The sequence below is a fragment of the Podarcis muralis genome, chromosome 3, assembly GCF_964188315.1.
Source record: "Podarcis muralis chromosome 3, rPodMur119.hap1.1, whole genome shotgun sequence".
Lineage (NCBI taxonomy): Eukaryota > Metazoa > Chordata > Lepidosauria > Squamata > Lacertidae > Podarcis > Podarcis muralis.
Window position 1 is genome coordinate 99,747,089 of NC_135657.1, and position 23,356 is coordinate 99,770,444.

The 23,356-nt window shown below is 43.6% G+C and overlaps 1 protein-coding gene across 7 annotated transcripts in view; it reads right to left on the bottom strand.

The window, feature by feature from the left end:
- The window catches only part of FKBP1B (FKBP prolyl isomerase 1B), a 61,484-nt gene that overhangs the window by 10,917 nt on the left and 27,211 nt on the right, over window positions 1-23,356 (bottom strand). For 3 of the 7 annotated variants that reach the window (XM_077926401.1, XM_028722368.2, XM_077926402.1), the window contains exons 3-5: window positions 22,132-22,179; window positions 3,030-3,132; window positions 1,312-1,424 (exon numbers count right to left, since the gene is read on the bottom strand). In XM_077926401.1, the coding sequence (XP_077782527.1) occupies window positions 1,312-1,424; window positions 3,030-3,036 (120 nt within the window). In that variant the 5' untranslated portion in view covers window positions 3,037-3,132; window positions 22,132-22,179. The remainder of the gene's footprint in view (window positions 1-1,311; window positions 1,425-3,029; window positions 3,133-22,131; window positions 22,180-23,356) is intronic. The other 4 variants (XM_028722369.2, XM_028722367.2, XM_077926400.1 and 1 more) reach the window with 3 other exon arrangements.

Sequence of the window (23,356 nt, forward strand, 5' to 3'; positions counted from 1 at the left end):
AGAGTGGTTCCAGTGAGGAAGTCACAGGTCATAATCTCCATCTTTTAAGTAATAGGGGTCAAGATACCATGCAGGAAGGGCGACTAACCTGTGGCTCTTTAGGTGTTGTTGGACTACAAGTCCCATCATCCCGGACTACTGGGCTGCTAGGAAATGGAGCCCAACAACCTCTGGAGAGCCAAAGGTTCCCCATGCTTGCCATCTAGCAACCAAACACCACCAGAAGAACGCAGGAATTTGCAGTAGGGCTATGCAGAATGGTACTTTGGCCAATCTGCCAACAGGCGGAAATAATATATTAATGGCATCACAGTAATTCCCAATGCAACAATCCACTAGGTGGAGCCAACAGACACTTGACCAAGGCAAGCAATTAATTGTGGGATATCAATGAGAGGTTGGATGTCTTAGGATGGCAGAAACTGCACTTCTAGAAACAAATTCATTGGCGTAAGCATCACTGAACATAATGGAATGAACCTCTGAGTAAAACACGCATGAGGGTGGAAAAATGCCGTCTTAAAAATAAGGTATTCCTCACACATGCTGAATAATTTTCTCTGCCACACTCCACCTGGAGGTTGTATATTTGGTAATATAGCAGCTTCAGGAATCTAAAAAGTAAAGCCCTGCTCCAGGAAGAGCAGAAGCAGCTGCAGAGGCACTCAGTTGATCATACACCTGAGGATGATACAATCATGAACAAATTCACTGCACTAAATTTAGACTTTGCCTAGGATGTTTAAGGCCTATTCACATTGGCTGTATGGACTCCCAGCTGACTGAGCCTGCAAGAAGGCAGTTGCCAAGCATGTTGCTTAGACTGAATTTACGATGCACTACTGTGAACCTAAATCACCGGTCGATTAATTTTTAAAGGTGCTATTTGATTCATTCCTTAAATTACTGCAAATGTAGGTTCTGGAGCATTTTCAGAAGTGCAGCAAAAGTTGATATCTGCTGAATTCATGGTGAGAGCAGGAACATAGCCAATTGATGCTCCGACAGGCTGAAGCAGGAAGTGCTGGAGTAATGCCCCTGGGTTCCAAAACTTTAAAGGGCAATCCTAGGCATGTCTACTGAGAATCAAATCCCACTGAGTTAAACTGGACTTCCTATCAGGTAAGCGTGTACATAGGATTGCAGCCATATTCTGCTGAATGCTGCTTATATTCAAAGCAGCATACAAGTCCATGCACATTACGCTCTGCTCTGAGACTATAAATATGACACTCTTCTTATGATGTTAACCCCTCATTATTGTACTTGTTCTATCGGTTCTGAAAAGAGCATCAGCATAATCCTGCATACCTGTGCAGTACCTTCCTCAAATCCTTTAATGACCTCTTGCCTGCCGATCTTGAACCTGAAAGGCTTGTTTCGATCTCGGGACGAATCAAACTTCTTTCCGTTCTGTAGCATTCCTGCCAGAACACAAAAACAGCTCTTGTTCCAGTCAAGCCTGCTGAGTTTCTGAGATGGTGGCACATTTGAAAAATGGCTGCCGAAGTCTGAACAAAACAGGTATGCTCTGCTGGTCTTTAAAGGCTAGGCTAGGAAACTCACATACGGAGGCCAATAAGAGTTAACTGCAATATCCCCATGACAGTGGTTTGTTACTGTAGTTATCTGGGTGGTGGTAATTCAGGCCTAGAGGTCACTACCAAGCCTTCGGTCACCTAATAAAGGTAAAGGTAAAGTGACCGCTGACCATTAGGTCCAGTCGTGACTGACTCTGGGGTTGCGGCGCTCATCTCGCTTTATTGGCCGAGGGAGCCGGCGTACAGCTTCCGGGCCATGTGGCCAGCATGACTAAGCCACTTCTGGCGAACCAGAGCAGCGCACGGAAATGCCGTTTACCTTCCCGCCAGAGCGGTACCTATTTATCTACTTGCACTTTGATGTGCTTTCGAACTGCTAGGTTGGCAGGAGCGGGGACCGAGCAACGGGAGCTCACCCCGTCGCAGGGATTAGAACCACCAACCTTCTGATCGGCAAGTCCTAGGCTCTGTGGTTTAACCTACAGCGCCACCCGAATGCTGGACACTAAAAAAGCAATATTTTGCTCCCTTGGTGCTGGTCTGTTGCAAGACACTTCCAGCTGTACTATAACAAGACTGCATTGTCGCGTATTCCACGCGGCGCTTTCAGCGAGACACTAAGAGTTCCAGGTTTTTCCAGTGCAGTCTTTTTTTAATGTGAGCTATATACAGGCATTTACAAAAGAAACAGTCCATACAGAGTACTTACAAACGAATACTCTCCACCACAGCGCCACCACACTACAGCACAACCACCACACCCACTGTTAAACAGGCTTTCCTTTTAAAACAGGTGATAGCCAATCACACTAATCACACTCCTGCTGAGTCACTCTGACCCAGCAGAGTATTGCATCATCCTGTTGAAGCCTGCAGACTTATCCAGTATCCTGCGAATCCCAACATGCATTTATCCTTCAAATTCCAGACTATGAATGAGTGACCAATTTCTTACAACTGCCTAACCCTCCCAGCAATGCTGTTGCCTGCGAAGACCCCCCAGAGTCATCCAGACAGATAGGCAACTAGGGCAGCCGATACAAGACTATCCGGTTACAGACAAACAAGCTGCACTTTATATATTCAAGAGAAAAGATGACACAAGCAAATAAGTAAACAAAAAAACAGAAGTTCTCAATATTACGACTACCAATAAAACAACAGAGGCTTTTAATTTTTTAAAACAATGGAATATGAATTTTGTATATTTATGCCAAAAGGCTTGGCAGCCATGATGGACTTTCTAATGTGAAAAGGGTTAAAATTGTAGGTGTAAGCCAAGAGAGAAAACAAGGATAAATAATAATTTTATAGACTGCTGTCATGTCCCTCCCTTTCTTGCCTTTGTTCTAAACTAATGCGTGCGTACATTTTAATCAAATTGATTACACAGCAATACCGGTATGTTTCCCTTTCAAATCGCACATGTTCCTGAAATCAAGAACAAATAGAAATTGGCAAGCCAGAATACACTCTGTAAAGTCTGACCTTGCATTATGCAGGTTGAAACAAAGCCTAGAAACTTCAGTGGACAGCTGCGTAATGTATAAACTTTTTCTACTAAAGGCCAGTGCGACCACACTCAGCATCACTAGAAACAAAAGAAATGTGCAAGAGAAACCAGTGGAAACACGACAAAATGTTAGTTAAAATGGCACACACATATATACACAGCATAACAAACTCACACAAAATATAACGACAGAAAAAATAGGAAAAGGATTAAGGCTTTCATTAGCATTCCCAAAATATATGGGGTGTTCCTGCCAGCCAAAATGAGTGCCAGGTGTGCCTCTGTGCGCAGTGGAGCCAATAAAGTCTTTGTGTCTAAGCATAAAATGAATCATACCTTATCCAAGATAATCTGCCATCACTTAAGGGAGATCATCATTTAAGTGGGGAAGCACGTTCAGTCCAAGGGCCGCATTCCCTTGTGGGCAACTTTCCAGGGGCCACATATCAGTGGTGAGCGGGGCCAGAGGCAAAATTGGGTTGAGCAATGAATGTAAACTTTACCTTTGTATATTAGGGTAGTTTCTACACATATTCTATCCTCCAACCAGGAAAGCAAGAGGCATGATCAGAGCAAGGGTAATTGTGTGGCCTAAGGGGAGTCCTGAGGGCCAGGCAGAGAGGCCTGAAGGGCCATGTTCAGATTCCAGGTTCCCCATGCCCAACATAAAGGCATGGAAATAGAGGTTTCCCCAGCTGCATAGTGGAAAATTTTGCTGTGGGAGATATCGGGTGATGCCCTATAGTGGCCCTGTTCTGGATGGGTCCTGGGGAAATCCTTTTATTTCTCAGCTGCTCATACTTTACTCAATTATATTCCAATGCTGTGCGCCTAAACGAAGGGGCAACCTAATGTCCTCTGCCCTCTCCCACCTGAAAAAGCTATCCTTAGGAGGTGGCATAAATAGAACAAACATTTGGACATTTGAGATCCATACTTGGAATTGTCTGAATGAAGTAGAAGCCCAGAGGCTCTGCTGGAGCCTATTCCCCACCCTTTCCGCCCCTCTTCAAACAAATGTCATGGCAAGAGACTAGAAGAACCATAGGTAAATATACCTCACCAAGAGCTTCCAAAATTAAGTGGAACTTAAGCGTCAAAATAGATGTGACATGGTAGCCTTGTCTCGTTTAATTATGTATCTGCCCCACTGGTGCCTAAAGAGAGGAGTAATGCCTCTCAGTTCATTCATAGCCCACCTTTCCACCAAGGAGCTCAAAGGGTTACCTCGGGTTAAGTGCTTAATTCATTCCGGCGGTCCGTTCTTAACCTGAAACTGTTCTTAACCTGAAGCGCCACTTTAGCTAATGGGGCCTCCTGCTGCTGCCGCGCCGCCAGAGCATGATTTCTGTTCTCATCCTGAAGCAAAGTTCTTAACCCGAGGTACTTATTTCTGGGTTAACGGTGTCTGTAACCTGAAGCGTATGTAACCTGAAGCGTATGTAACCCGAGGTACCACTGTACATAGTTCTCCTTCTCCCCATTTTAGCCCTAGTCTAACACTTTAACCATGACCCCTCACTGGTCCATTCTCCTTTGAAAGAGATCTATGGCCGAGGGAGCCAAACATTCCCTCATCTTACCTTCCTGGCTAATGTCATTCAATAAACTTTATCTCAAACATGGTTCCAGTGATAGACTTGAGCTGGCCTTGGAAAAAAGCATCTGGGGTGACAGAATGTGAAGTAGTAAGACAGGAAAGTTTCAAGTCCACTTATCCACATATCCCTTCCTTGTAAGTGAATGGAGCATGCTTAATATCAAACACAGCAGCCCCCCCCCCTCACATCTTGCTCAGCATATGACTAATTCCTTAGCTAATACTGTCTACTGATAATATGGCTGAAGGGCAGTCACACCTCAATTAAGGCTGAGATGCTTAACTGTACCAGATACAGCTGCACTGGTGACATGCTGACTCATCCCAGAAACTCAGAAGCTCAAGGATACTTGGGGAAAAAATTCATCTGCAAAGAGACAGTATGAACATCTGCCAAAAATCCAAATATAGCTGCAGCTGTTTTGAACCACAGTCTAAAGGAATGCAGGAACACAGACCTTTTTGCTTCTATTCTGAATACAGTGAGTACGTGCTTTACCTGGTCAGGGGAAGTTATTCACTCATGCTGTTTCCAGGTAAGATTCTCATTTTTGCAAATCTCAGTTGCAATAAGAATACATTATCGGTTGTGATTTTGGGAATGACTATTCTGCCACTTGCTAATAATAGTCCTTGCTGAGAGCCAATCAGCATTTTAATAACCCAATATGGCTTCGGCTTCTGAGTTGCTTGATATCTCCAGCACAGACAGTCACTGAGTGCAAGTTTTTGCAAGGCTTGCAAGTTAAACGCTCCTGCTCATGTCCTCTTTTGATCCATGCAGCACGTAGGGACTTTACATTGAGCCTGTGCCTTTGGCTGCTTTGACAACTTTGCTTCAGAGACATCAACCAGCAATCCTGCAGCGCTGGATAATGTGTCTGTAATTAACATTATGAGAGGCCTTGGGACATTTAGGCGCTGAAAAGGGAATATGATGAATTTGGGTGGCGGCAGAGCTCGCTTTACAGAACAGGGTTTCAAATAATTCACCAGGATGGTCAAAATATGCTTAACATTGCTGCGTTTCCAGTCAATTTGATATCACCTGCCCTTTATTTATTGAAAAAATATAATCCTCAGTTGATTATATTGTGTTCATATACGCATAAACAATCCAACCCAATCTTTATAATGATCACTTATCAGCCACTAAATTACAGTCAAACAAATATGATTATAAATTGCAATTTACCGGTCAATATAAGAATATTAGAAATTAACAACATAGGAAAAGAGAAGGATATGTGTGTGCATTGTCACACATTCACAGTCATACTTAGAATGGGTTATTGTGTGCTAGTATCGTTGGTAAGAAGATTTAATATAAGCAGTAAATGTAAATATAAACTGTGGACGTCGCACTACCCCAAGCAAATAAGTGAGGCAGGGGGAGAAGAAATAAGAGAGAGGTTGCAGGTCTCGTTCAGATGACAACATGTTGCTAAGCATCCCAGGAAGACTCAGGTATGCTTTCTTTGAAATATTCTTGCATTTAGCCCAAGACAGGACACATTTGACAGATCACATAAACCTTGACTTAAATTGTTTTCATACATTATTTTCCCCCATTTTGAGGGGGGGGGAGAGATCAAGCTGGATTATGAAAAATCAGGAGACAAATGAAACCAGAAACTGATCATATAGAGAAGGAGGAGTTCAAAGAAACCCCTAGCATGTCAACAACACATGTGAGAAGTCTGCAGAATCATGCCCCTCACTGCCCATTCTGCTCCATTTGCATTTAGCTAGGGTGCAGAGGAGCGCTATTATAGACATGCCTACATTTATGCATGGAGTCCTCAAGGTAAGGGGATTCTGGGTTCTTTCACATGGAAGAGAACACATTGCACACACATTGGTAGCTGCTTACTTTCGGTCTCTTCTCACATTGGCTGAATGCCTAGTGGGGAACACGGCCAGAAAACGCATCAACAATGGGCAAAGTTAACAAACAGCTCCAGAGCCCTTCTTTCTCATGTGCTTTTAAAATGTGAATGGGTGCATCAGAACTTCTGCCTGCTATATAAAGATGGTCGTGTTGACACCTCCATATCCCTGGCCAGAACTGATCATGCAAGGACTAGGAAGTCCTACCCATCCTGCACACGGCTGCCATTTAAATTTTAGTGATGGTGCTGATCCCTTGTTGGGGCAGGGGAAGTTTAACCTGAGTCACACTCCCCTCCCACTACTGAATCAGGGACAGGCCTATTTAACTATATGTAGCACTGCTTTGTTCATGCGTAGCTGCCATGAAATGACAAGTTGTGGCAGAGAAGTAAAGTTCCTTTGACCACTGTGTTGAATCAAGCACCATGAATAAGCCACATAGCAATGAGCTGAAAACTGAGATAGTTGAAAGGCAATACCGGATTTTAAAGGGGAAATATTTGTTATTTCACCTGCCAACTTGCCCTTTGCTCACTCATCTGTGATGCCATTGGGTTGGGGCTGGGAAGAGGATGAGAGTATAGTGACAATGGAGGGAGCTGCCATCTTTTCTCTTGGCACTGATAATGCCTACAGTCTGATCAACAGAGCTGAGATGCTCTTTTACAGCAGGTTTGTCTGGGCAAATCAGGCCTGAGTACCATGTCTGCAATCAAACCCACAATAATAGTAACAGTATTTTATTGATCCTCCCAGACTATGACAGTCTCCAGTTCTCTCTAGACCACATGCAGAAAACAATACCAATAACCAGCTGGACTGATAGCCCTCTAGTCTGATATCTATTTAACGTATCAACAAAAGTTGTTGACCGACAGTCTTGATTTGTTGTACACAGCAAACAAGCAACTGGGCACTTTAAAATGCACATGTGGTATGCACAGCTGATGAGACCAGTTAAATGGATGACACCTATTGCAGTGTGAGCACAGAGTGGTAGTTCGGTGGTTAAGCAAATTATGAGGTTATTCCACCTTGAGCACTGATGCAACGTAACTGCCTAAAAAGCACAATCTGGGAAAGAGTTTAGTCACAATCAACTCATCCGGGGGTCTCAGGTAAACCATTATATCTAAGCCATAGCCCCTACTATCTTCTGCAAGAAGGGGATAATATGATCCTACCTGAAAATGTTGTTGTGAGAAATAATGAGATAATGTATGGAGAATGTTTTGAAAACTCAGGACTATATTAATGTGAGGTATGAGTTATTGTTACTGAATACTGCTTGTGGCATGATTCAGAAATGTGATTTAACCATTGCGACATTTTGCCTTGCTGCAATCTGTATTTTCATTTTTGTGGTTATGAGCTGCTGCTGCTCGGTTATTTATTTATTAGCCTAATGGATTCCTAACCGTGTAGGAGACAGTTACAAAGCCATGCAAGACACACAGTTTAGTGTTTCAGGAAATCCTAATCTGCACTGCCAGAAAACATGCAAAGAAGGAGCTACACTTTTATTTGAACCTGCCAAAATTAGAAAGTTCAGTCTTTTCCATTTCTCTAGATAATAATGTCAGTCAAAGCCACATATCAGAGTCCTAGGTGGTCTATTGTTTCCCAGCTTTAATGCAATCTCTGGGTGGGTATATAGCAATTTCACCACACATACGCATGCACCTGATGAGGGCTTCCAATCTCTCTAACTATTTGGCAAGATAACACAGGCAATCATGCTATCCTGAGGTTAACAAGCTCACAAGGGGAGGGGGTGAGTATGCCTAAAAGGTAAGTAAAAAGAGGAGAGTTTGTATTTTGGAAGGATTTTTTATGTCCTTGACAGACAGACATAATCCTCTCCAGGGATGAACTTTGGGAAACAGCTTCTGCTACTCTAGATGGCCCTTTCACCAGAGCAATTTTGTAGCATTTAAAAATGTGCTTTCGTTATTTTCTTTCTTTCTTTTTACAAATAAGATGACAAATGATTTTTGTTGTTGCTTAAGATGAACAGGTGTGTCATTTTAATAATAACAAAAAAGAGGACAATAGCCCACCTGAAAAATGCAGGGAAGGGCAAGGCAGACTACATAACCAGAATTGCTGGAATGTATCTCAGCCAGAGACATTAGGAAGGCAGGAGGGAGGCAAAGGGGAGCCAAACTATCACTTTTGTATCTTACTTCTCACCCCAAGGAAGATCAGACCTCCATACAAACTTGTGAAGTAGTAAAGTTACCCAAAGATATATAGCCATTTCCAGAGCTATCCTTTCACAAGCAAGAATTGGGAAAGAAAATAACCCCCCTGATTTGTTAATGAAACAATTGCTTTGATTTAATTCACACAGGAAAAAGCATGTTGTGTGGGAGATCTGTGACTGGATCTCTCAACACTGTGAATTGCATCCTTCTCACAGACAACGGTTTACCAAAGAATGAGACAAGGGTTTTTGTGTAAGGAGTTACCATTGTCTTTTGGGCTTGCTAATAGGGAATACTGCCTGCAATGGTTTGAATGGGGAGCTAAAGGTGTCACTCAAAGGTTGACTGGGCAATTTCATCCAGGCACTGAACAGACCCAAACCTGCTTAGCTTCAGTAAAATATCTTCGGGTTATGCTGCTGGCCTGGTTAAGAGAAGGAATGAACCATAGGATTACTGTTAGGAGGTCATTGGTCAATACTGGCCCTTACTGGGCGAGTCTATTCAGAGGCTGCTTGAATGTCATCAACTGGTAGATCACCAATACAACTTCTGCTTCATAATAACACCAATGCTACATTAGAAGATTGGCAGCTTCCCGAAGACAACAGGAATACAAAGACATTTTCAAATGACTAGGTTTCCCAAAATGGCTGCATACACATTTGTGGGAGAAGACAACAACAGTACACACTGTGGGTAGTGAAATACTAATTTTCTTATAATAATTGATTCACATGTGGGGGTGACATTCAATCCAGAAATTCACAAGCAGAAGGTGTTGTGTTGCATTTGTCTCATTCACAAAAATACTCTAGACTGGACATGAAGATGTTAAATCCATGGATCAAAGCTACTCCTATAATTCTCAATTAGCAATCTCTATCGCAGCTGCCACCCTTCCTGGTGCGTCTAAATTATACACAATTTCAGCTCATGTGCAAATCATCATTTCAAGCTTTGCTTGATTCGGAAGGGGGGGGAGGTGTAACCACAGAACTCTGAAATGCCACCTGCCAACTAAATGGCAGATAAATATTTTAACAGCAGCCACTTCATGCTGGGAAACTTGGCATGGCTGTTGAAGACAATCAACAGCACCACGACAGAAATGTGCATCCTGTATGGATTAGCTGAAGAGGCATGCTGGAGCAGGGCGGGGGGACTCTGACAAGCAAGACAGGATGGCGTGTGCTAAAATGGCAGAAAACAAAGTACTCTCTGGTTTACAGCAGTGGCAAAAGCCTGTCTTGTGGAAATTCCTGCCTAGCTTAAAGAAAAACATCAGTTATTACTGGGGACGGGGTAGGGGAGAATCTGCCCCAGGCAGTGAAAGAGGCCAAGATGCTTAGGTCTAGCTTTCACTGGCACAGAGCCAGATATGCAATGAACGGCTTAAGAGAACTTTCAGCTGGTGTCTCTGTGCCAACAATAGATATGAGCAGCAAAAATATTTACAGAACTAAAGTGGGATGAGACCAGAAGGTGGGAAGTCGTGCTGGCGCTTAATATAAACACAAGAGCACCATTAGAGAGCCTAGTTGTAACCCATGTTGGCTTACCTCAACCCGCGGGGAGCGTCTGCACAGGGAGCCCTGACAGATGGGGAAGAATGACTCAATCCAAAATTCATGTCACCTCCTAGCACAAGATCTCTTTTCACACATGCTGTTCTGCCCAGGCCACCCCTTGCCACAAGGGATATATTAATAGCAACATGTTCATACTGTACATACTGTAGGAACGCAAGCACTTCCATAGGAAGGGTGAAGTCAGAGCTGTAAAAACCAAAGCGAACCATTTTTTTTAATGGCATGAACATCCTCTGTTAGAATCCCCCACCCCAACCTTTTGATGTAGCAGAAATTGTTAATACATGTTGAATTTGGTGTTTACAATAAAAATATTGGTACCGTACTTTAGTTTTCAAATCATTCTACTCTTTATTGTTAAACTCCTTAACATATTGTTTATCCTTAACATACACTTCGAGGCTTCAAAGCACATATATTTCGGTAATATTTGAGTATCGGCCAGGTGCAAAAAAGGGCACCAAGACTTTTTGAGGTTCTTGCAAATGAAGACTCTTTAGGCACAAAATGCGCCTGGCACCCTGCTAATTTCGAACCCTGTCTATATGGCATGCTATTCTCTCTTAATCTTTGTTGATTTTTAATTTTTTTTGGGGGGGGGGGTCAAACACGTATCACAATATGCCAGTCAATACCTACAATAGGAGGCCTATGCAGGAAAAGGGCCTTGATTCAGTGACAGAGCACATGCCTTGCATGTAAAAGGTCCCCAGTTGAAACTGAAGCTCCTGTTATTTTTGCTATTGGATGCTGAATGTTGTAATCTTGTTACGTTTATAGCATTGAAATGTGGGGGTTTGTGTGTTATGATTGCTATAGGGATTCCACTCCAGATTTGTGTAGGGCTCTCCTCTCCTGAAGATCTCCCGCAAGGCAGCCGAGGTTAAGTGTCAGAGTTTTCCTTCTCCTAGATGGACTACCTTCCTAGGCTGAAGAGCCCCATCTGCCCTGGTTGGATGGTGCCCTGTATGCCTCCTTCGGGCAGCTCCTGCAGCCAAGCTGCTGCTGAACGTATTGCTTCGCTTTCCTTTGAACCACATCAGCAAGGCCGAGATAGGAGTCTTGTCATCTGGGCAGCCCAGGACCTCCATGCGCACTGCCTAGACTTGTACCCCGGGGACGTCACTTTGATGCTACTATCACAGCAGTTTGACTTCACCCCCAGAGACACACTCCATTCCCTCTTGAGACAGATGGATGCCAACAACAAAACAATTGTTTTGCTACATAATTATGAAATTGTTACTGTGTTGTTTTGCAGTATATTACAGTATACAGTGGTACATACGCTTCAGGTTACATATGCTTCAGGTTACAGACTCCGCTAACCCAGAAATAGTACCTCAGGTTAAGAACTTTGCTTCAGGATGAGAACAGAAATCGTGCTCCGGCGGTGCGGCGGCAGCAGGAGACCCCATTAGCTAAAGTGGTGCTTCAGGTTAAGAACAGTTTCAGGTTAAGAACGGACTTCCGGAACGAATTAAGTACTTAACCCGAGGTACCACTGTATTGCATTGTATTTCATATATTATTATGAAATTGATTTGTAGTGCTTGCTTGAACTATTTCCCTCTTTGCTTTGCTGTAAGCTGCTGTGAGCATGATTTATTTTGGGGGGTGGGGGCGGAAAAGCTGCAGACACATAAAATCAAAGGATGAATAATCTCTGGTAAACCTTGTGGGTTAGTAACTGGAAAACCATTGTCAGTCAGTGTCACTCTATATTTGGCAGTTTCCAATGCTTCACATAAGCAGATTCCTCTATGACTAAGGACATGTGCAAGGACTAGTCATGCTCCACTGAAGGGTAGCCTTCTTGTACCTCTATGGGAAAAAGCAGGCTACATGGATCTACAGTATATTTTTAAGGCCATACCAGCCATGCACTGCAATGTGAATATACCTGGATGAGGGCTATGAAAAAAGGGAAGAGGAAAGACCGAAGCTAGCAGAGATCCCCTCTTCTACACGTAGAGGAGAATGTGTCATGCCCAGAGTTATGCAGTGCTGACTATAAAGGTTAAAGCCACACAGTCAAATTCTTGCCTCAAATTTCCCTGCAAGTGAACCGATGTACAAACAGCAATAAAAGGTAAAGGGACCCCTGACCGTTAAGTCCAGTCGCAGACGACTCTGGGGTTGCGGCGCTCGTCTCGCTTTATTGGCCGAGGGAGCCGGCGTACAGGTCATGTGGCCAGCATGACTAAACCACTTCTGGCGAACCAGAGCAGCACACGGAAACGCCATTTACCTTCCTGCCGGAGTGGTACCTATTTATCTACTTGCACTTTGACGTGCTTTCGAACTGCCAGGTTGGCAGGAGCAGGGACCAAGCAACGGGAGCTCACCCCATTGCGGGGATTCGAACCACTGACCTTCTGATCAGCAAGCCCTAGGCTCTGTGGTTTTGACCACAGCACCACCTGCATCCCACACAAACAGCAATAAATGCCACTTATTAAAACTTATTTAAACAACAACAACACATGCACAAAATTAGGACTGCAAGTTTTAAAACAGAAAAATCTGTCAAGTCAGCAGGTGCCAGTTTTAAAAGACGACAACACGTTTAAATTGGTGGAGATGGGAGCTAAGATCACACTTTTAACAAGTTAGTCATGTAATGCTGCTGTAAAAACAGGGGATTAAAAACAAAATATTAAAGATGGGGATTCAACAAGAGGTGGTGTGTTGCAAAAGGGTTGAAGCAGTGCTTTTCTTCCAGAAAAAAAAGGTGCGGGTAGTGCATACCCTTGAGTACCCCCAGAAAAAGCACTGGATTAAAGCAACTCAAGGATAACTATACCGCAAGAATGCAGAATGCTGGTTATTATGATGCTAAAAGCAATATACAGCAAGTAGAACCATAAGAATTTATAAAATCTGCCAGTGATTCTGGAGCAATATTTCATTTTAATTAACCAAATTATATAAATATGTGTTTTACAGGACCCTAATATATATACATGCATTCCTAATATACATATACAAGTATTGCAAGATAAGCTTAGCCGACACAGAATTTTGCTCAGTTTCTGCACCATGAGAAATGCATGGTGACCACAAATTCCATAAAAGCACTAGCTACCTTTAAAACTGCAAAAACCCTGAAGACATATTATGTAACACATTGTCTTCAGCAAAGCACAGCATCAAATACAAGGAACCGCTTTGGAGGTCCATGCAAAATATGATTCCCACTAAAAGTACAATATTCTTTTTCAAAAGTGGTTATTTAGGAACACAATCCCCACCCACCCATTTTATCCTCCTCACAACAAAACCCAGTCAGGTAGGTTAGGTTGAAAGTTACTACAAAAATCTCTGTGGAGAGGATACTTGAATTGACAATGCATAAATAAACGTATTACTTGTGTACTGTGTACTGCATATCAAACTTAATAAGAATTACCACTGGACAAGTTACTGCAGCTATATGTTGTTCTTGTATTTACCTGAAAATCAATAAAAATATTTGGATTTTTTTAAAAAAGTTACTGGCCCAGGATCATTGTGAGCTTAGTGGATCAGAAGGTGTGTGTGGGGGGGAGAATCACCCCAGGACTCCCAGCTCCCACAAGCCATCATTCTAACCACTACACCACACCATAGACAGAAGTATAATAAAGCCTATTCCTTTTTATTGTTCGTTTAATCCAGGGTTTCCCAAACCTGGGTCTCCAGCTGCTTTTGGACTACAATTCCCATCATCCCCAACCACTGGTCCTGCTAGCCAGGGATGATGGGAGTTGTAGTACAACAACAGCTCGAAACCTATGTTTGGGAAACTCTGGTTAATCTACACTTCACAGAAAAAACGGCAATGAGTAATTTCCACTATCTGCCATGTTGATTGTCCATGCTCAGAAACAAAAAAATGTCGCATTCATTTTAAAAAAACACCACCCCCACCCCCAAACACGGCTAAGAATGTGAGAATAATGGCAGGATCAGAACGATTTTGTCTCATTCCTGTTGGCCAGTATTAACTTCCCTTGTTCTACTGACTCAGTAGTTCTGTGTGCCATATTAGCAGCTGTCCATGCTAGCTCTTCAGGATGAGAGACAGATTGATGCACCAGGAGATACTTAATCGCACCAGTAATTATTCACATGTTATCACCTCTGTGACTTATTTCCAATCACACATAGATACATTTCACGCTGTGATATATTTTTCACACATAGGCTGCCCCGATGGAAAGAGCATAAGGGACAGCTGCCAGCTCCACAGCTAGAGAGGCCGTCTGTCTTCTGGCAGGGTTCCTGTACACTGAAACAGCTGCACAGACAGGCAGAAATCCAGCAGGTACAGTTTTACCCGGCAAGGAGACGTAGCGAAAGGGGAATCGGCAGCCACTGAATTGTGCCTCGCATGCTGCTGTTCAAGGCACCCTGACAACGTTGCAACCTTATCCTCAGCTCGTCCCCAGTATCTCAAATGTTACAGCAGCATCAGGACTGATTGCTTAACACTGTCTTTCACACTCACAATGTCTGATACAGTATCCAGGTCTAAAATAGAACTTGGATGTGATGTGGTTAATCAAACCAAACACAGTTGGTGCAGGGCTGGCCCCAGACATTTTGCTGCCCGGGATGTAATGGCATGTGCTACTTCTCTCCCCGCCCCCCTGCCCCCTCCAGCTCGAGGGGCACAGCACCAAAGTCTTGCCAAGTCATTTGGCACCAGTGGTAGAAAATCCCACATTTCAGGATTAAAAACACAACTCTTTTATTCATTCATTCAATCAATCAATCTCTATCCTACCCTTCCTCCTGAAAGAGCCCAGAGTCACAAATATATTGATGACGATGATGACGATGATGATGATGATGATGATGATAACAGTTATCCCAGAGTGCCCAGGAAGGGTGTACTGTAGCCATCAAAAGCCTGGGTAAACAATAATCTTTTTAAATTTCTCCTGAAAGTCAATAATGAGACACATGTCACCAGAGAAGACACTCCACAAATGGAGAACTGCCACTGAAAAGGCTGTGTTACAGGTCAATGTCTGCCAGGCAGCTGCTGGTAGTGCAAGCATCTAAGATGGCTGATGCTGGGGAAGGCACTCTTTTTATGTAGGTTCCAAGCTATTTAGGGCTTTGTATACTAGTACTAAAAAAAAGTATACTAGTACTAAGGGACGCGGATGGCGCTGAGGGTTAAACCACAGAGCCTAGGACTTGCCAATCAGAAGGTCGGTGGTTCAAATCCCCGCGACGGGGTGAGCTCCCGTTGCTCGGTCCCTGCTCCTGCCAACCTAGCAGTCTGAAAGCATGCCAGTGCAAGTAGATAAATAGGCACCACTCCGGCAGGAAGGTAAACGGCGTTTTCGTGCGCTGCTCTGGTTCACCAGAAGCGGCTTAGTCATGCTGGCTTAGTCATGCTGGCCACATAACCTGGAAGCTGCCGGCTCCCTTGGCCAATAAAGCAAGATGAGCGCTGCAACCCCAGAGTCGGTCACGACTGGACCTAATGGTCAGGGGTCCCTTTACCTTTATACTAGTACTAACGTTCTGAATTGGACCTCACTGGCAGCCAGTGCAGCTTTCAGGACTGGTGACACAGGTTCCACTGGGCTGCCCCACTTATCATCTGCAAGAGCTGCAGCCTCTGGGCCCTCTTCAAGGGCAGCCCTACATATAGCCAGTAGCCAAGATGGGAGCTCACCAGAGAATGAGCAACTGAGCTATCACAGTACCTGGAGAATCAGCTTAAGTTAGGCATAAGCACTCCTAGTTACAGAAGTCACTTGAGACCCTAATAACAAGTTGGAATCCAGAAGTACTCCCAGAAATACTTGTTTCTTCAGTGGGGAGCTGCAAACCTTCCAGAACAGGTTGTACACCTTAATTTCTGGACATAGGAATCACCTACCCGCAGTGCTTCTGTCTTATTGGGATTCAGCCATAATTAATTGGCCCCGATCCAGCCCTTCACTGCTTCCAGACACCTGTGGAACACCTTCACAGTCCCTCCTGATTGTGATGGAATGGAGCTAAAGCTGTGTGTCATCAGCACATGGGTGGCACTGTGTTCCAAATCCCCAGGTGACAGCTCTCAACTGTTTCATGTAGATTTTAAATAGCTCAGGAGACAGAAGAGACACTTGTGAGACATCAGAGTCCCAAAGCCACTGAGCCGAGCAACAATCTCTGATTACTACTTTCTGGTAGCAATCCTATGGGTAGCAGCAGAACTACAGTAATACGTTACCTCCAGTTTCCACCTCCTTGGGTTGCTCCAGAAGAACACTATGTTCAATGGTGTCAAAAACCACTGAGATGTCAAGGAAAACTAACAGGTTCACACTACCCTGTTTTACTCCATTTGAAGGTCATTTATAAGGGTGACTAAGGATGATTCAGCATTCAAACCAGAAAGGATCTTGATAATACACTTCTTCCAGGCATACCTGCAGAACTAAAGTCGGGAGATTCTCCAACTCCTCACCAGATTACTTCAGACAGCTTAGTCAGGGAGGTGGTTGGGCAGTAGGGAAGACAGTATACCAACATGACTTGCCTCCCAACACCAAGTATAAACCCTCCCATCCAGTTCCCAGATGGACTGACCTCCTGGTGAGAATGATAAAACTTGTATTGGTCACTGCCCAGTCGCCTCCACGTCTCTCTAACCTTGACTGAATCTGTACCTTCAGGACACCTAAAATGAGCTGCCTGAGTGGCCACTCCACTCTACCTCATGGTAGGGTTTGGCCCTATGGGAAAAACGTCAGCCTTCACCTTCCGTAGAAGACAACTAGATCTAATCTTCACCCAAAAAAAAATTACGTAGTTTCTTGGTAGCTGATTCAGGCAGAAGCATGCTTACAGTTGCAGAAGCTCAGTAACATGGCTCACTCACACGTATTATACATCCAGGGTCGGCTCAAGACCACAAAATGCTTCCCTCCACCAGGGAAGAAGGAGTGAGTGATGATCTACATCAGGAACAAGGCTGTAATAAAGATCTACACTAAGAAAGATGTGGGAATAAGGATCTACTTTAGGTACGAAAAGTGGGTGAAGGCCTACTTTGGGGGGGAAAGGGTGGGAGAAGACCAAGAGTGCCTCCTGTCCACCAAGAGGCCACTCTAGAGGCAGCATCGATGGGGGGATGCCAAGGAAGAGGCAGATCTGGCCTCCAGAAGTGTATCACAGCTGTTGCTGACACTGTACCAGGGCGGTAGCCGTGGGCGGGGCATTCCTTGGAGGCTGGATCTGCTGCCACTGTGAATCCTGCCACCCAAGGTGATCACCTCACCTTCCCTCATGGGTGGGGTGAGCTCTGCATGCATCTCAAGGCAATTTACAAGTATGCCATATACAGTGGTACCTCAGGTTACATACGCTTCAGGTTACATACGCTTCAGGTTACAGACTCCGCTAATCCAGAAATAGTGCTTCAGGTTAAGAACTTTGCTTCAGGATGAGAACAGAAATTGTGCGGCGGTGGCGCAGCGGCAGCGGGAGGCCCATTAGTTAAAGTGGTGATTCAGGTTAAGAACGAACCTCCGGAATGAATTAAGTACTTAACCCGAGGTACCACTGTAACCAGTTTAGAAACAGTACAAAAGACAATTGAAGAGAGGTTGGAAAAACAGTTCAAAATGAACACCTAAGGCAGAGCCCTTTTCATCCAGCTGGAAAAGCTTGTCAAAACAAAAATGTCTTCAACTATTTCCGGGAAATACAGTGAGTGGATGCCTGTCATATCTCATCAGGGATGCTGCTCCACATGGTTTATCATGCTGTATATTTCCCCACCTTCCTACCCTATTATTGGTGGGAGGGAAAATGCCCAACATGACGACGCTGAGACAGTTTTGCTACACTATGATGAGGGAGAGGAAGCCTGAGACACAGTTGCTGCTCAGAATATTCAGAAAATACTTGGTTAGAATCAGAAGACATTTATGGAGTGAAAGACATGCTACTCTGTACTTAATGCAGTGCAGAAATAACTTACATTATTTCAGGAATACAGAACAGGAACTGGAGGAAAAGAAACAACAAGGAAAAGAAACCCACAAGAACAGGAGCCAGCGAGCAATCAATGAGCGCTCTCACTTACAAAATATTGCCAGAGTTGTCTATTTTGAACAAAATCAATTTAACCCAAGGTGCCTTTCCATAATGAACCATTCACAGACAGTGGTCTGCAATTACTTTCTTTTTTGGTGGCACAATCAATAAACAGTAACGTTTTCTAATAAAGTTGCCTTCCTTACAATTCCTAATTGGTTGCAATTGATGGGCAATTTTCCCCCATTAAAGTCAATGTCTATGCTTGGTGGCTCCTTTTTTCCAATCTTAAGTGCACCGTCCCATTTCCACATCAGCTTGCAGTAATCCTTTTTAAACTCTGGACAAAAATATATACAGACTGGGGTGTAACAGGGTAGGGCATACTTATGTGTGCTCCACCAACACGCACAGGGTCTGGGAACGGAACCCCAGCACAAAATGGTAGCTGCCTGTATGTATTTTTATGTATGGTTCATTTCTCCCACACATTTTTGTATGCAATTTTGCCTCGTAAATACATTTTTGCACAGAATTTCTAACAACACTTATTTCTGCACAGTATCGAGTAATATACGCTTTTGTGTGTGTGCACCCTTTTCCCTCAAATAAAGATTTGGCATTTTTAATGTTTGGCTGGTTAACTGCATTGCAAAATTCAGGAAAAAAATGTGAATTCCTGTCACACTCCCATGGGTGCCAGGAGGTATAAGTCTCTCACCAAAGCATTCACTAAGGATACCATTGAGGGTGTGCAGTGTAGTGCAGTGCAAAGAAACTGGGGACAAACACAAGGTTCAAAACATGATCCAGAGACAACCCTCCCAAGATCAGTTAACAAAGGGTGTCCCAGCACCACGTAGCTTAGCAATCATAGAAGACTAGGTTTAGGAACGAAAAGCCTTTCCTCCAACAATTGGATGGCTCAAGAGGGAGACCTTTAATACTGCAGTCTCCTAAACTACATCCTAACCTCAGCAGCTGACAATGAAGCAGCTTTGGGGATTATTTACTCACAGGGAGACACCCTGACTTGCAACCAAAGGTCCATAGATGTATACTATGTTGCTGCTCTTTGTCTCAAATCTTTTGGTTTGGGCATTCTCAAGAACTGTGGAGGGTGACTCCACCTCTTCCTCTGCTCTTCGGCGGCAGGTCTCCCCACCACCAGGAGGCCCCTCAAGGAGACCCTTAGCACTGTATCCAAGGGACCCTGCCTGCTCCTCAACACCCTTGACCTGTGTGGAGTCTGAGCCATCCTTTCAGGACTCAGTGTCTGGTACCAGGTCAGTGTCAGGCTTGGCAATTTCACAGCAGCAATTCCATTCTTACGTGGGTTCAGGGACTACAATTTAGGTGGGCTCAAATGGAATGAATTTCTACTTCATCCCTACTCAGAAGTTCTGCTGCGCCTATGTGTCTTACTATGGAGTTACGTGTGTTTACAGCCAAAGGGTTTTTGAAAAGCACACACGCCATCACCACCAACACAGTTTCCGATATTGGACTTTACGATTAAAATGGTGGCAAATAACACAAGTTACCTAAACATGAAATAAGAAAAAGTTTATTTATCCAGAAGATTTCTGTGAACTCAAGAATGCTGAATTAACACAGCAAGCTGCTGAATACAAAGGTCACTGGATTAACATGGCAGCAGATTTACAAAAAATCAAGTTGAGTTTTACTTATCCAAGCAATTGTTCAACTGTCTAAGTGTGAGTCACAAAAGAAGGGGTAAAGAGCACCATAGAACTGAACAAATTCAACCATGCCGCCACATTTCTGTAAAGATGTTCAGAGTAATCTGGTTTAAATATGTAGTTAATAATAAATTGGTATCTCTGCATTTTGGGTTGGTTTCCCTACCCTACTTTAAGGAAATTCTAGCATGGTAGCCATGTAGCCTGAAGTCTTCTAGTCTGCTCCTTCTTTCCATTACCAGAATGGTGATAAATATATCATCATAGTCATCTCAAGGGAGAGTTATTTTTTGCCACTTCTTGCAAGTTTCTGCCAGTTATTGCAATTATATTAATGGCCACAGCAGCCAAGTTTAGCTCACTTTACAGTGGTTCCCAGAATCAAGAAAAACCCCGGCTAAAAAGGGATTATAGGATCATAGTACAAGAGTTGGGTCTTTGTATAACTCCATCAGTAATGACATCTCAGCATCACACACATACTATTCTCCAGCTATGTCAGTCCTGATCATCAGAACTTCTGCTGCATGGAGACAGCACTCAGATACCTTTTTGGAGAGCAGTTCTTACTCTTTACTGACTCTGAATGAACCCAGTAAATACAACAATAATCTATGGATCATTTCTAAATCCCGATTTCATTCTGTGCTGAGTCAGTGATTTTGGTAATAAGAGCAAACAGTTAAAGGCACACAATATAAAAATGGAGGGAGGGGGGCTCACCTACTTTTAAAAAACCCAATTTCATTAAGAACCTAACAACTTGAGGTTGTTAAAATGAAGAAGCAATGCTTAAAAATACTTCTCTTTATGTCAACATTTGTCAAACGCAAGATATGGTTTGCAGTGGCTTTACATGACAGAATTCCTGTTCTTCTCTTAGTGACATGGTAATTTTCAGTTGTCTCACAAGGACACACTTGCAGAATTGGGCTTCAGAACTGAGCAAACTTCACCACCGTCGTATTGTCTTCTGCCAAGTAATGTTCCACAAGATCTATCTGCGAAGCAACTGTCTGGGGGTGGGGTGCTTTTCTCTGTGTGCCACATTATAATAGCAGAACCCCGCCCCCCCCCCAATCATCTGGATCTACCTGCGGTTTTGAATTTTGCACCTTTTTCCAGAAAAACCACCGGCGTACATTCAGCACAATGCAGCTTCCTGTTTTCTGCCATTGCAATAATCACAGCTCACAACAACACATGCAGAGCCTGCGTGCAAACAGCTGTATGTGCATGATTGCTGTTCCTCATAGAAAAGCCAGCTCTTACTCAGTGCTGCAACACTATCAGCAGCAGTAACAGAGGTGAGGACAGACAAAGGCGGCTCTGCAATCTCTGTGGGCTACTACCTGCACACACACCGTCCCCCAGGCACACACATTAAAATTGCCCTACCCACTAACATGACACTCCACTTCTTCATGCTGATTTTCTTTTAACACTCTGCTTCTTCAGACTGCCTCAACCCACCCCAGATTCTTGGGTTCCACCCTTTTTAATGCTGGGCTCTGCCCTGTAGCCTATGGTCATTTGAAAGCGAGACCCATATTTCAGGTTGGGATTACAGGTGAGTCCCAGCTCTTAGTAAGCTGAAGACCACTGCACCTGAACACTGACAGGCTTTCTAGCTGCTCTCCACAAATAACATCATAAGTGTTCAGTATGTACTGAGCAGTAGAGGAAAGGGTAAAAAACAGCAAGGCAGGAGTGGAGTCATTTGTGCTGTACTGAAGAAAGAAAGCTTCTGCTTTGATTCTGTAGTGATGACAACATGAATAGCTAGACTACAACCTCTGGTCCTTTTTATGAAATGGGTGGGGAGAGGGAGAGAAAAGCTAGAAGGGTCAGGGTACTTCTTTTAGTATAATAACCTGAGCAACAATTATCCGAATTCATGTAAATCAATAGCATTTTGGATAACCTGAATGCCATTATACAAAGATGTAGGACATCATGAATCAGTATGGAGAAATTAATATGGTTGGACTGCAAACGGAAAATAACAATCTGAAAACACAAAATGGTCTATTCATAATGGAACTCACCTGTATAATGGACCACACATGTCTGGCCTTTCTTTGGAAATGTCCTTCCTGTTTAAAAACATGAACAAACGCATACGTTAAAAATGCTGTTGAACATCCTTTTAGAAAAGTGGATGTTTAAAAAGAGTCAAACCAAGCAGAATAAACTCATTCATATCGAAACCTACATTAAATACAAGATAAAATGGAAATTGAATAATTTGGGTTTTCTGTGTTAAAAACACCGACCAGTGTAAGAAAACAAAGGTGTAGAGGCAGAGATGGTGTCATGTAGTGTGAATGACATTGTAATGACATACCTGTAGCTTATGCTAGTCTCACCCTCCCAGAGAGTGGCTTATATGTGCCATTTGGAAAGAAGGGGGAACAGATTTCAATTTTAAACGATACAATTTAAACGACCATCAATTTAAACGATACAATTGGGATCATTCTTTTACTACTGTGTTTTTTTAATTAAATGATAACCATGCCTAAAGAGGGCCCACAAATATGATTTCAAAGAGCAGTGACCAAAAGCTTGATTTCGGCCAGCTTCTAGTTTGCTTCATCACAGGACCATTTTCAACAAAGTTATCAGTGTCACGGGGAGGCAAACAGCAGAAGAATGTGCCTCATACTGGGATCATGATGCCTTCCACTTTGTCCCTGTAAAATCCTTTTGTTGAGCATCTGGTCCACAGGGGATACACTTACTTTGTATCGGCTACCTTGAGAACAAAAGAGCAGCCCTGCTCATTCAGACCAAAGACCTAGAATAATAGAATTTTAGACTTGGAAGGGGACCCGAGGGTCATCTAGTCCTCTGCAATGTAGGAATATTTTGCCCAACGTAGGACTGGAAGATATTTCAAAAAGTTCCAAAGTTGTTGAGCAAAAATAAATAAACTGGAGCTATTTTTTCAGGTATGGGACGCGGGTGGCGCTGTGGGTAAATCCTCAGCGCCTAGGGCTTGCCGATCGCATGGTCGGCGGTTCGAATCCCCGCGGCGGGGTGAGCTCCTGTCTGCGGTCCCAGCTCCTGCCCACCTAGCAGTTCGAAAGCACCCCTAAAGTGCAAGTAGATAAATAGGTACCGCTTTCTAGCGGGAAGGTAAACGGCGTTTCCGTGTGCGGCACTTGTGCTGGCTCACCAGTGCAGCTTCGCCTGGCCCATACGGGCAGGGGTACCTTTACCTTATTTTTTCAGGTAAATCATCAGAAATGACACTGCCAACATGACTTG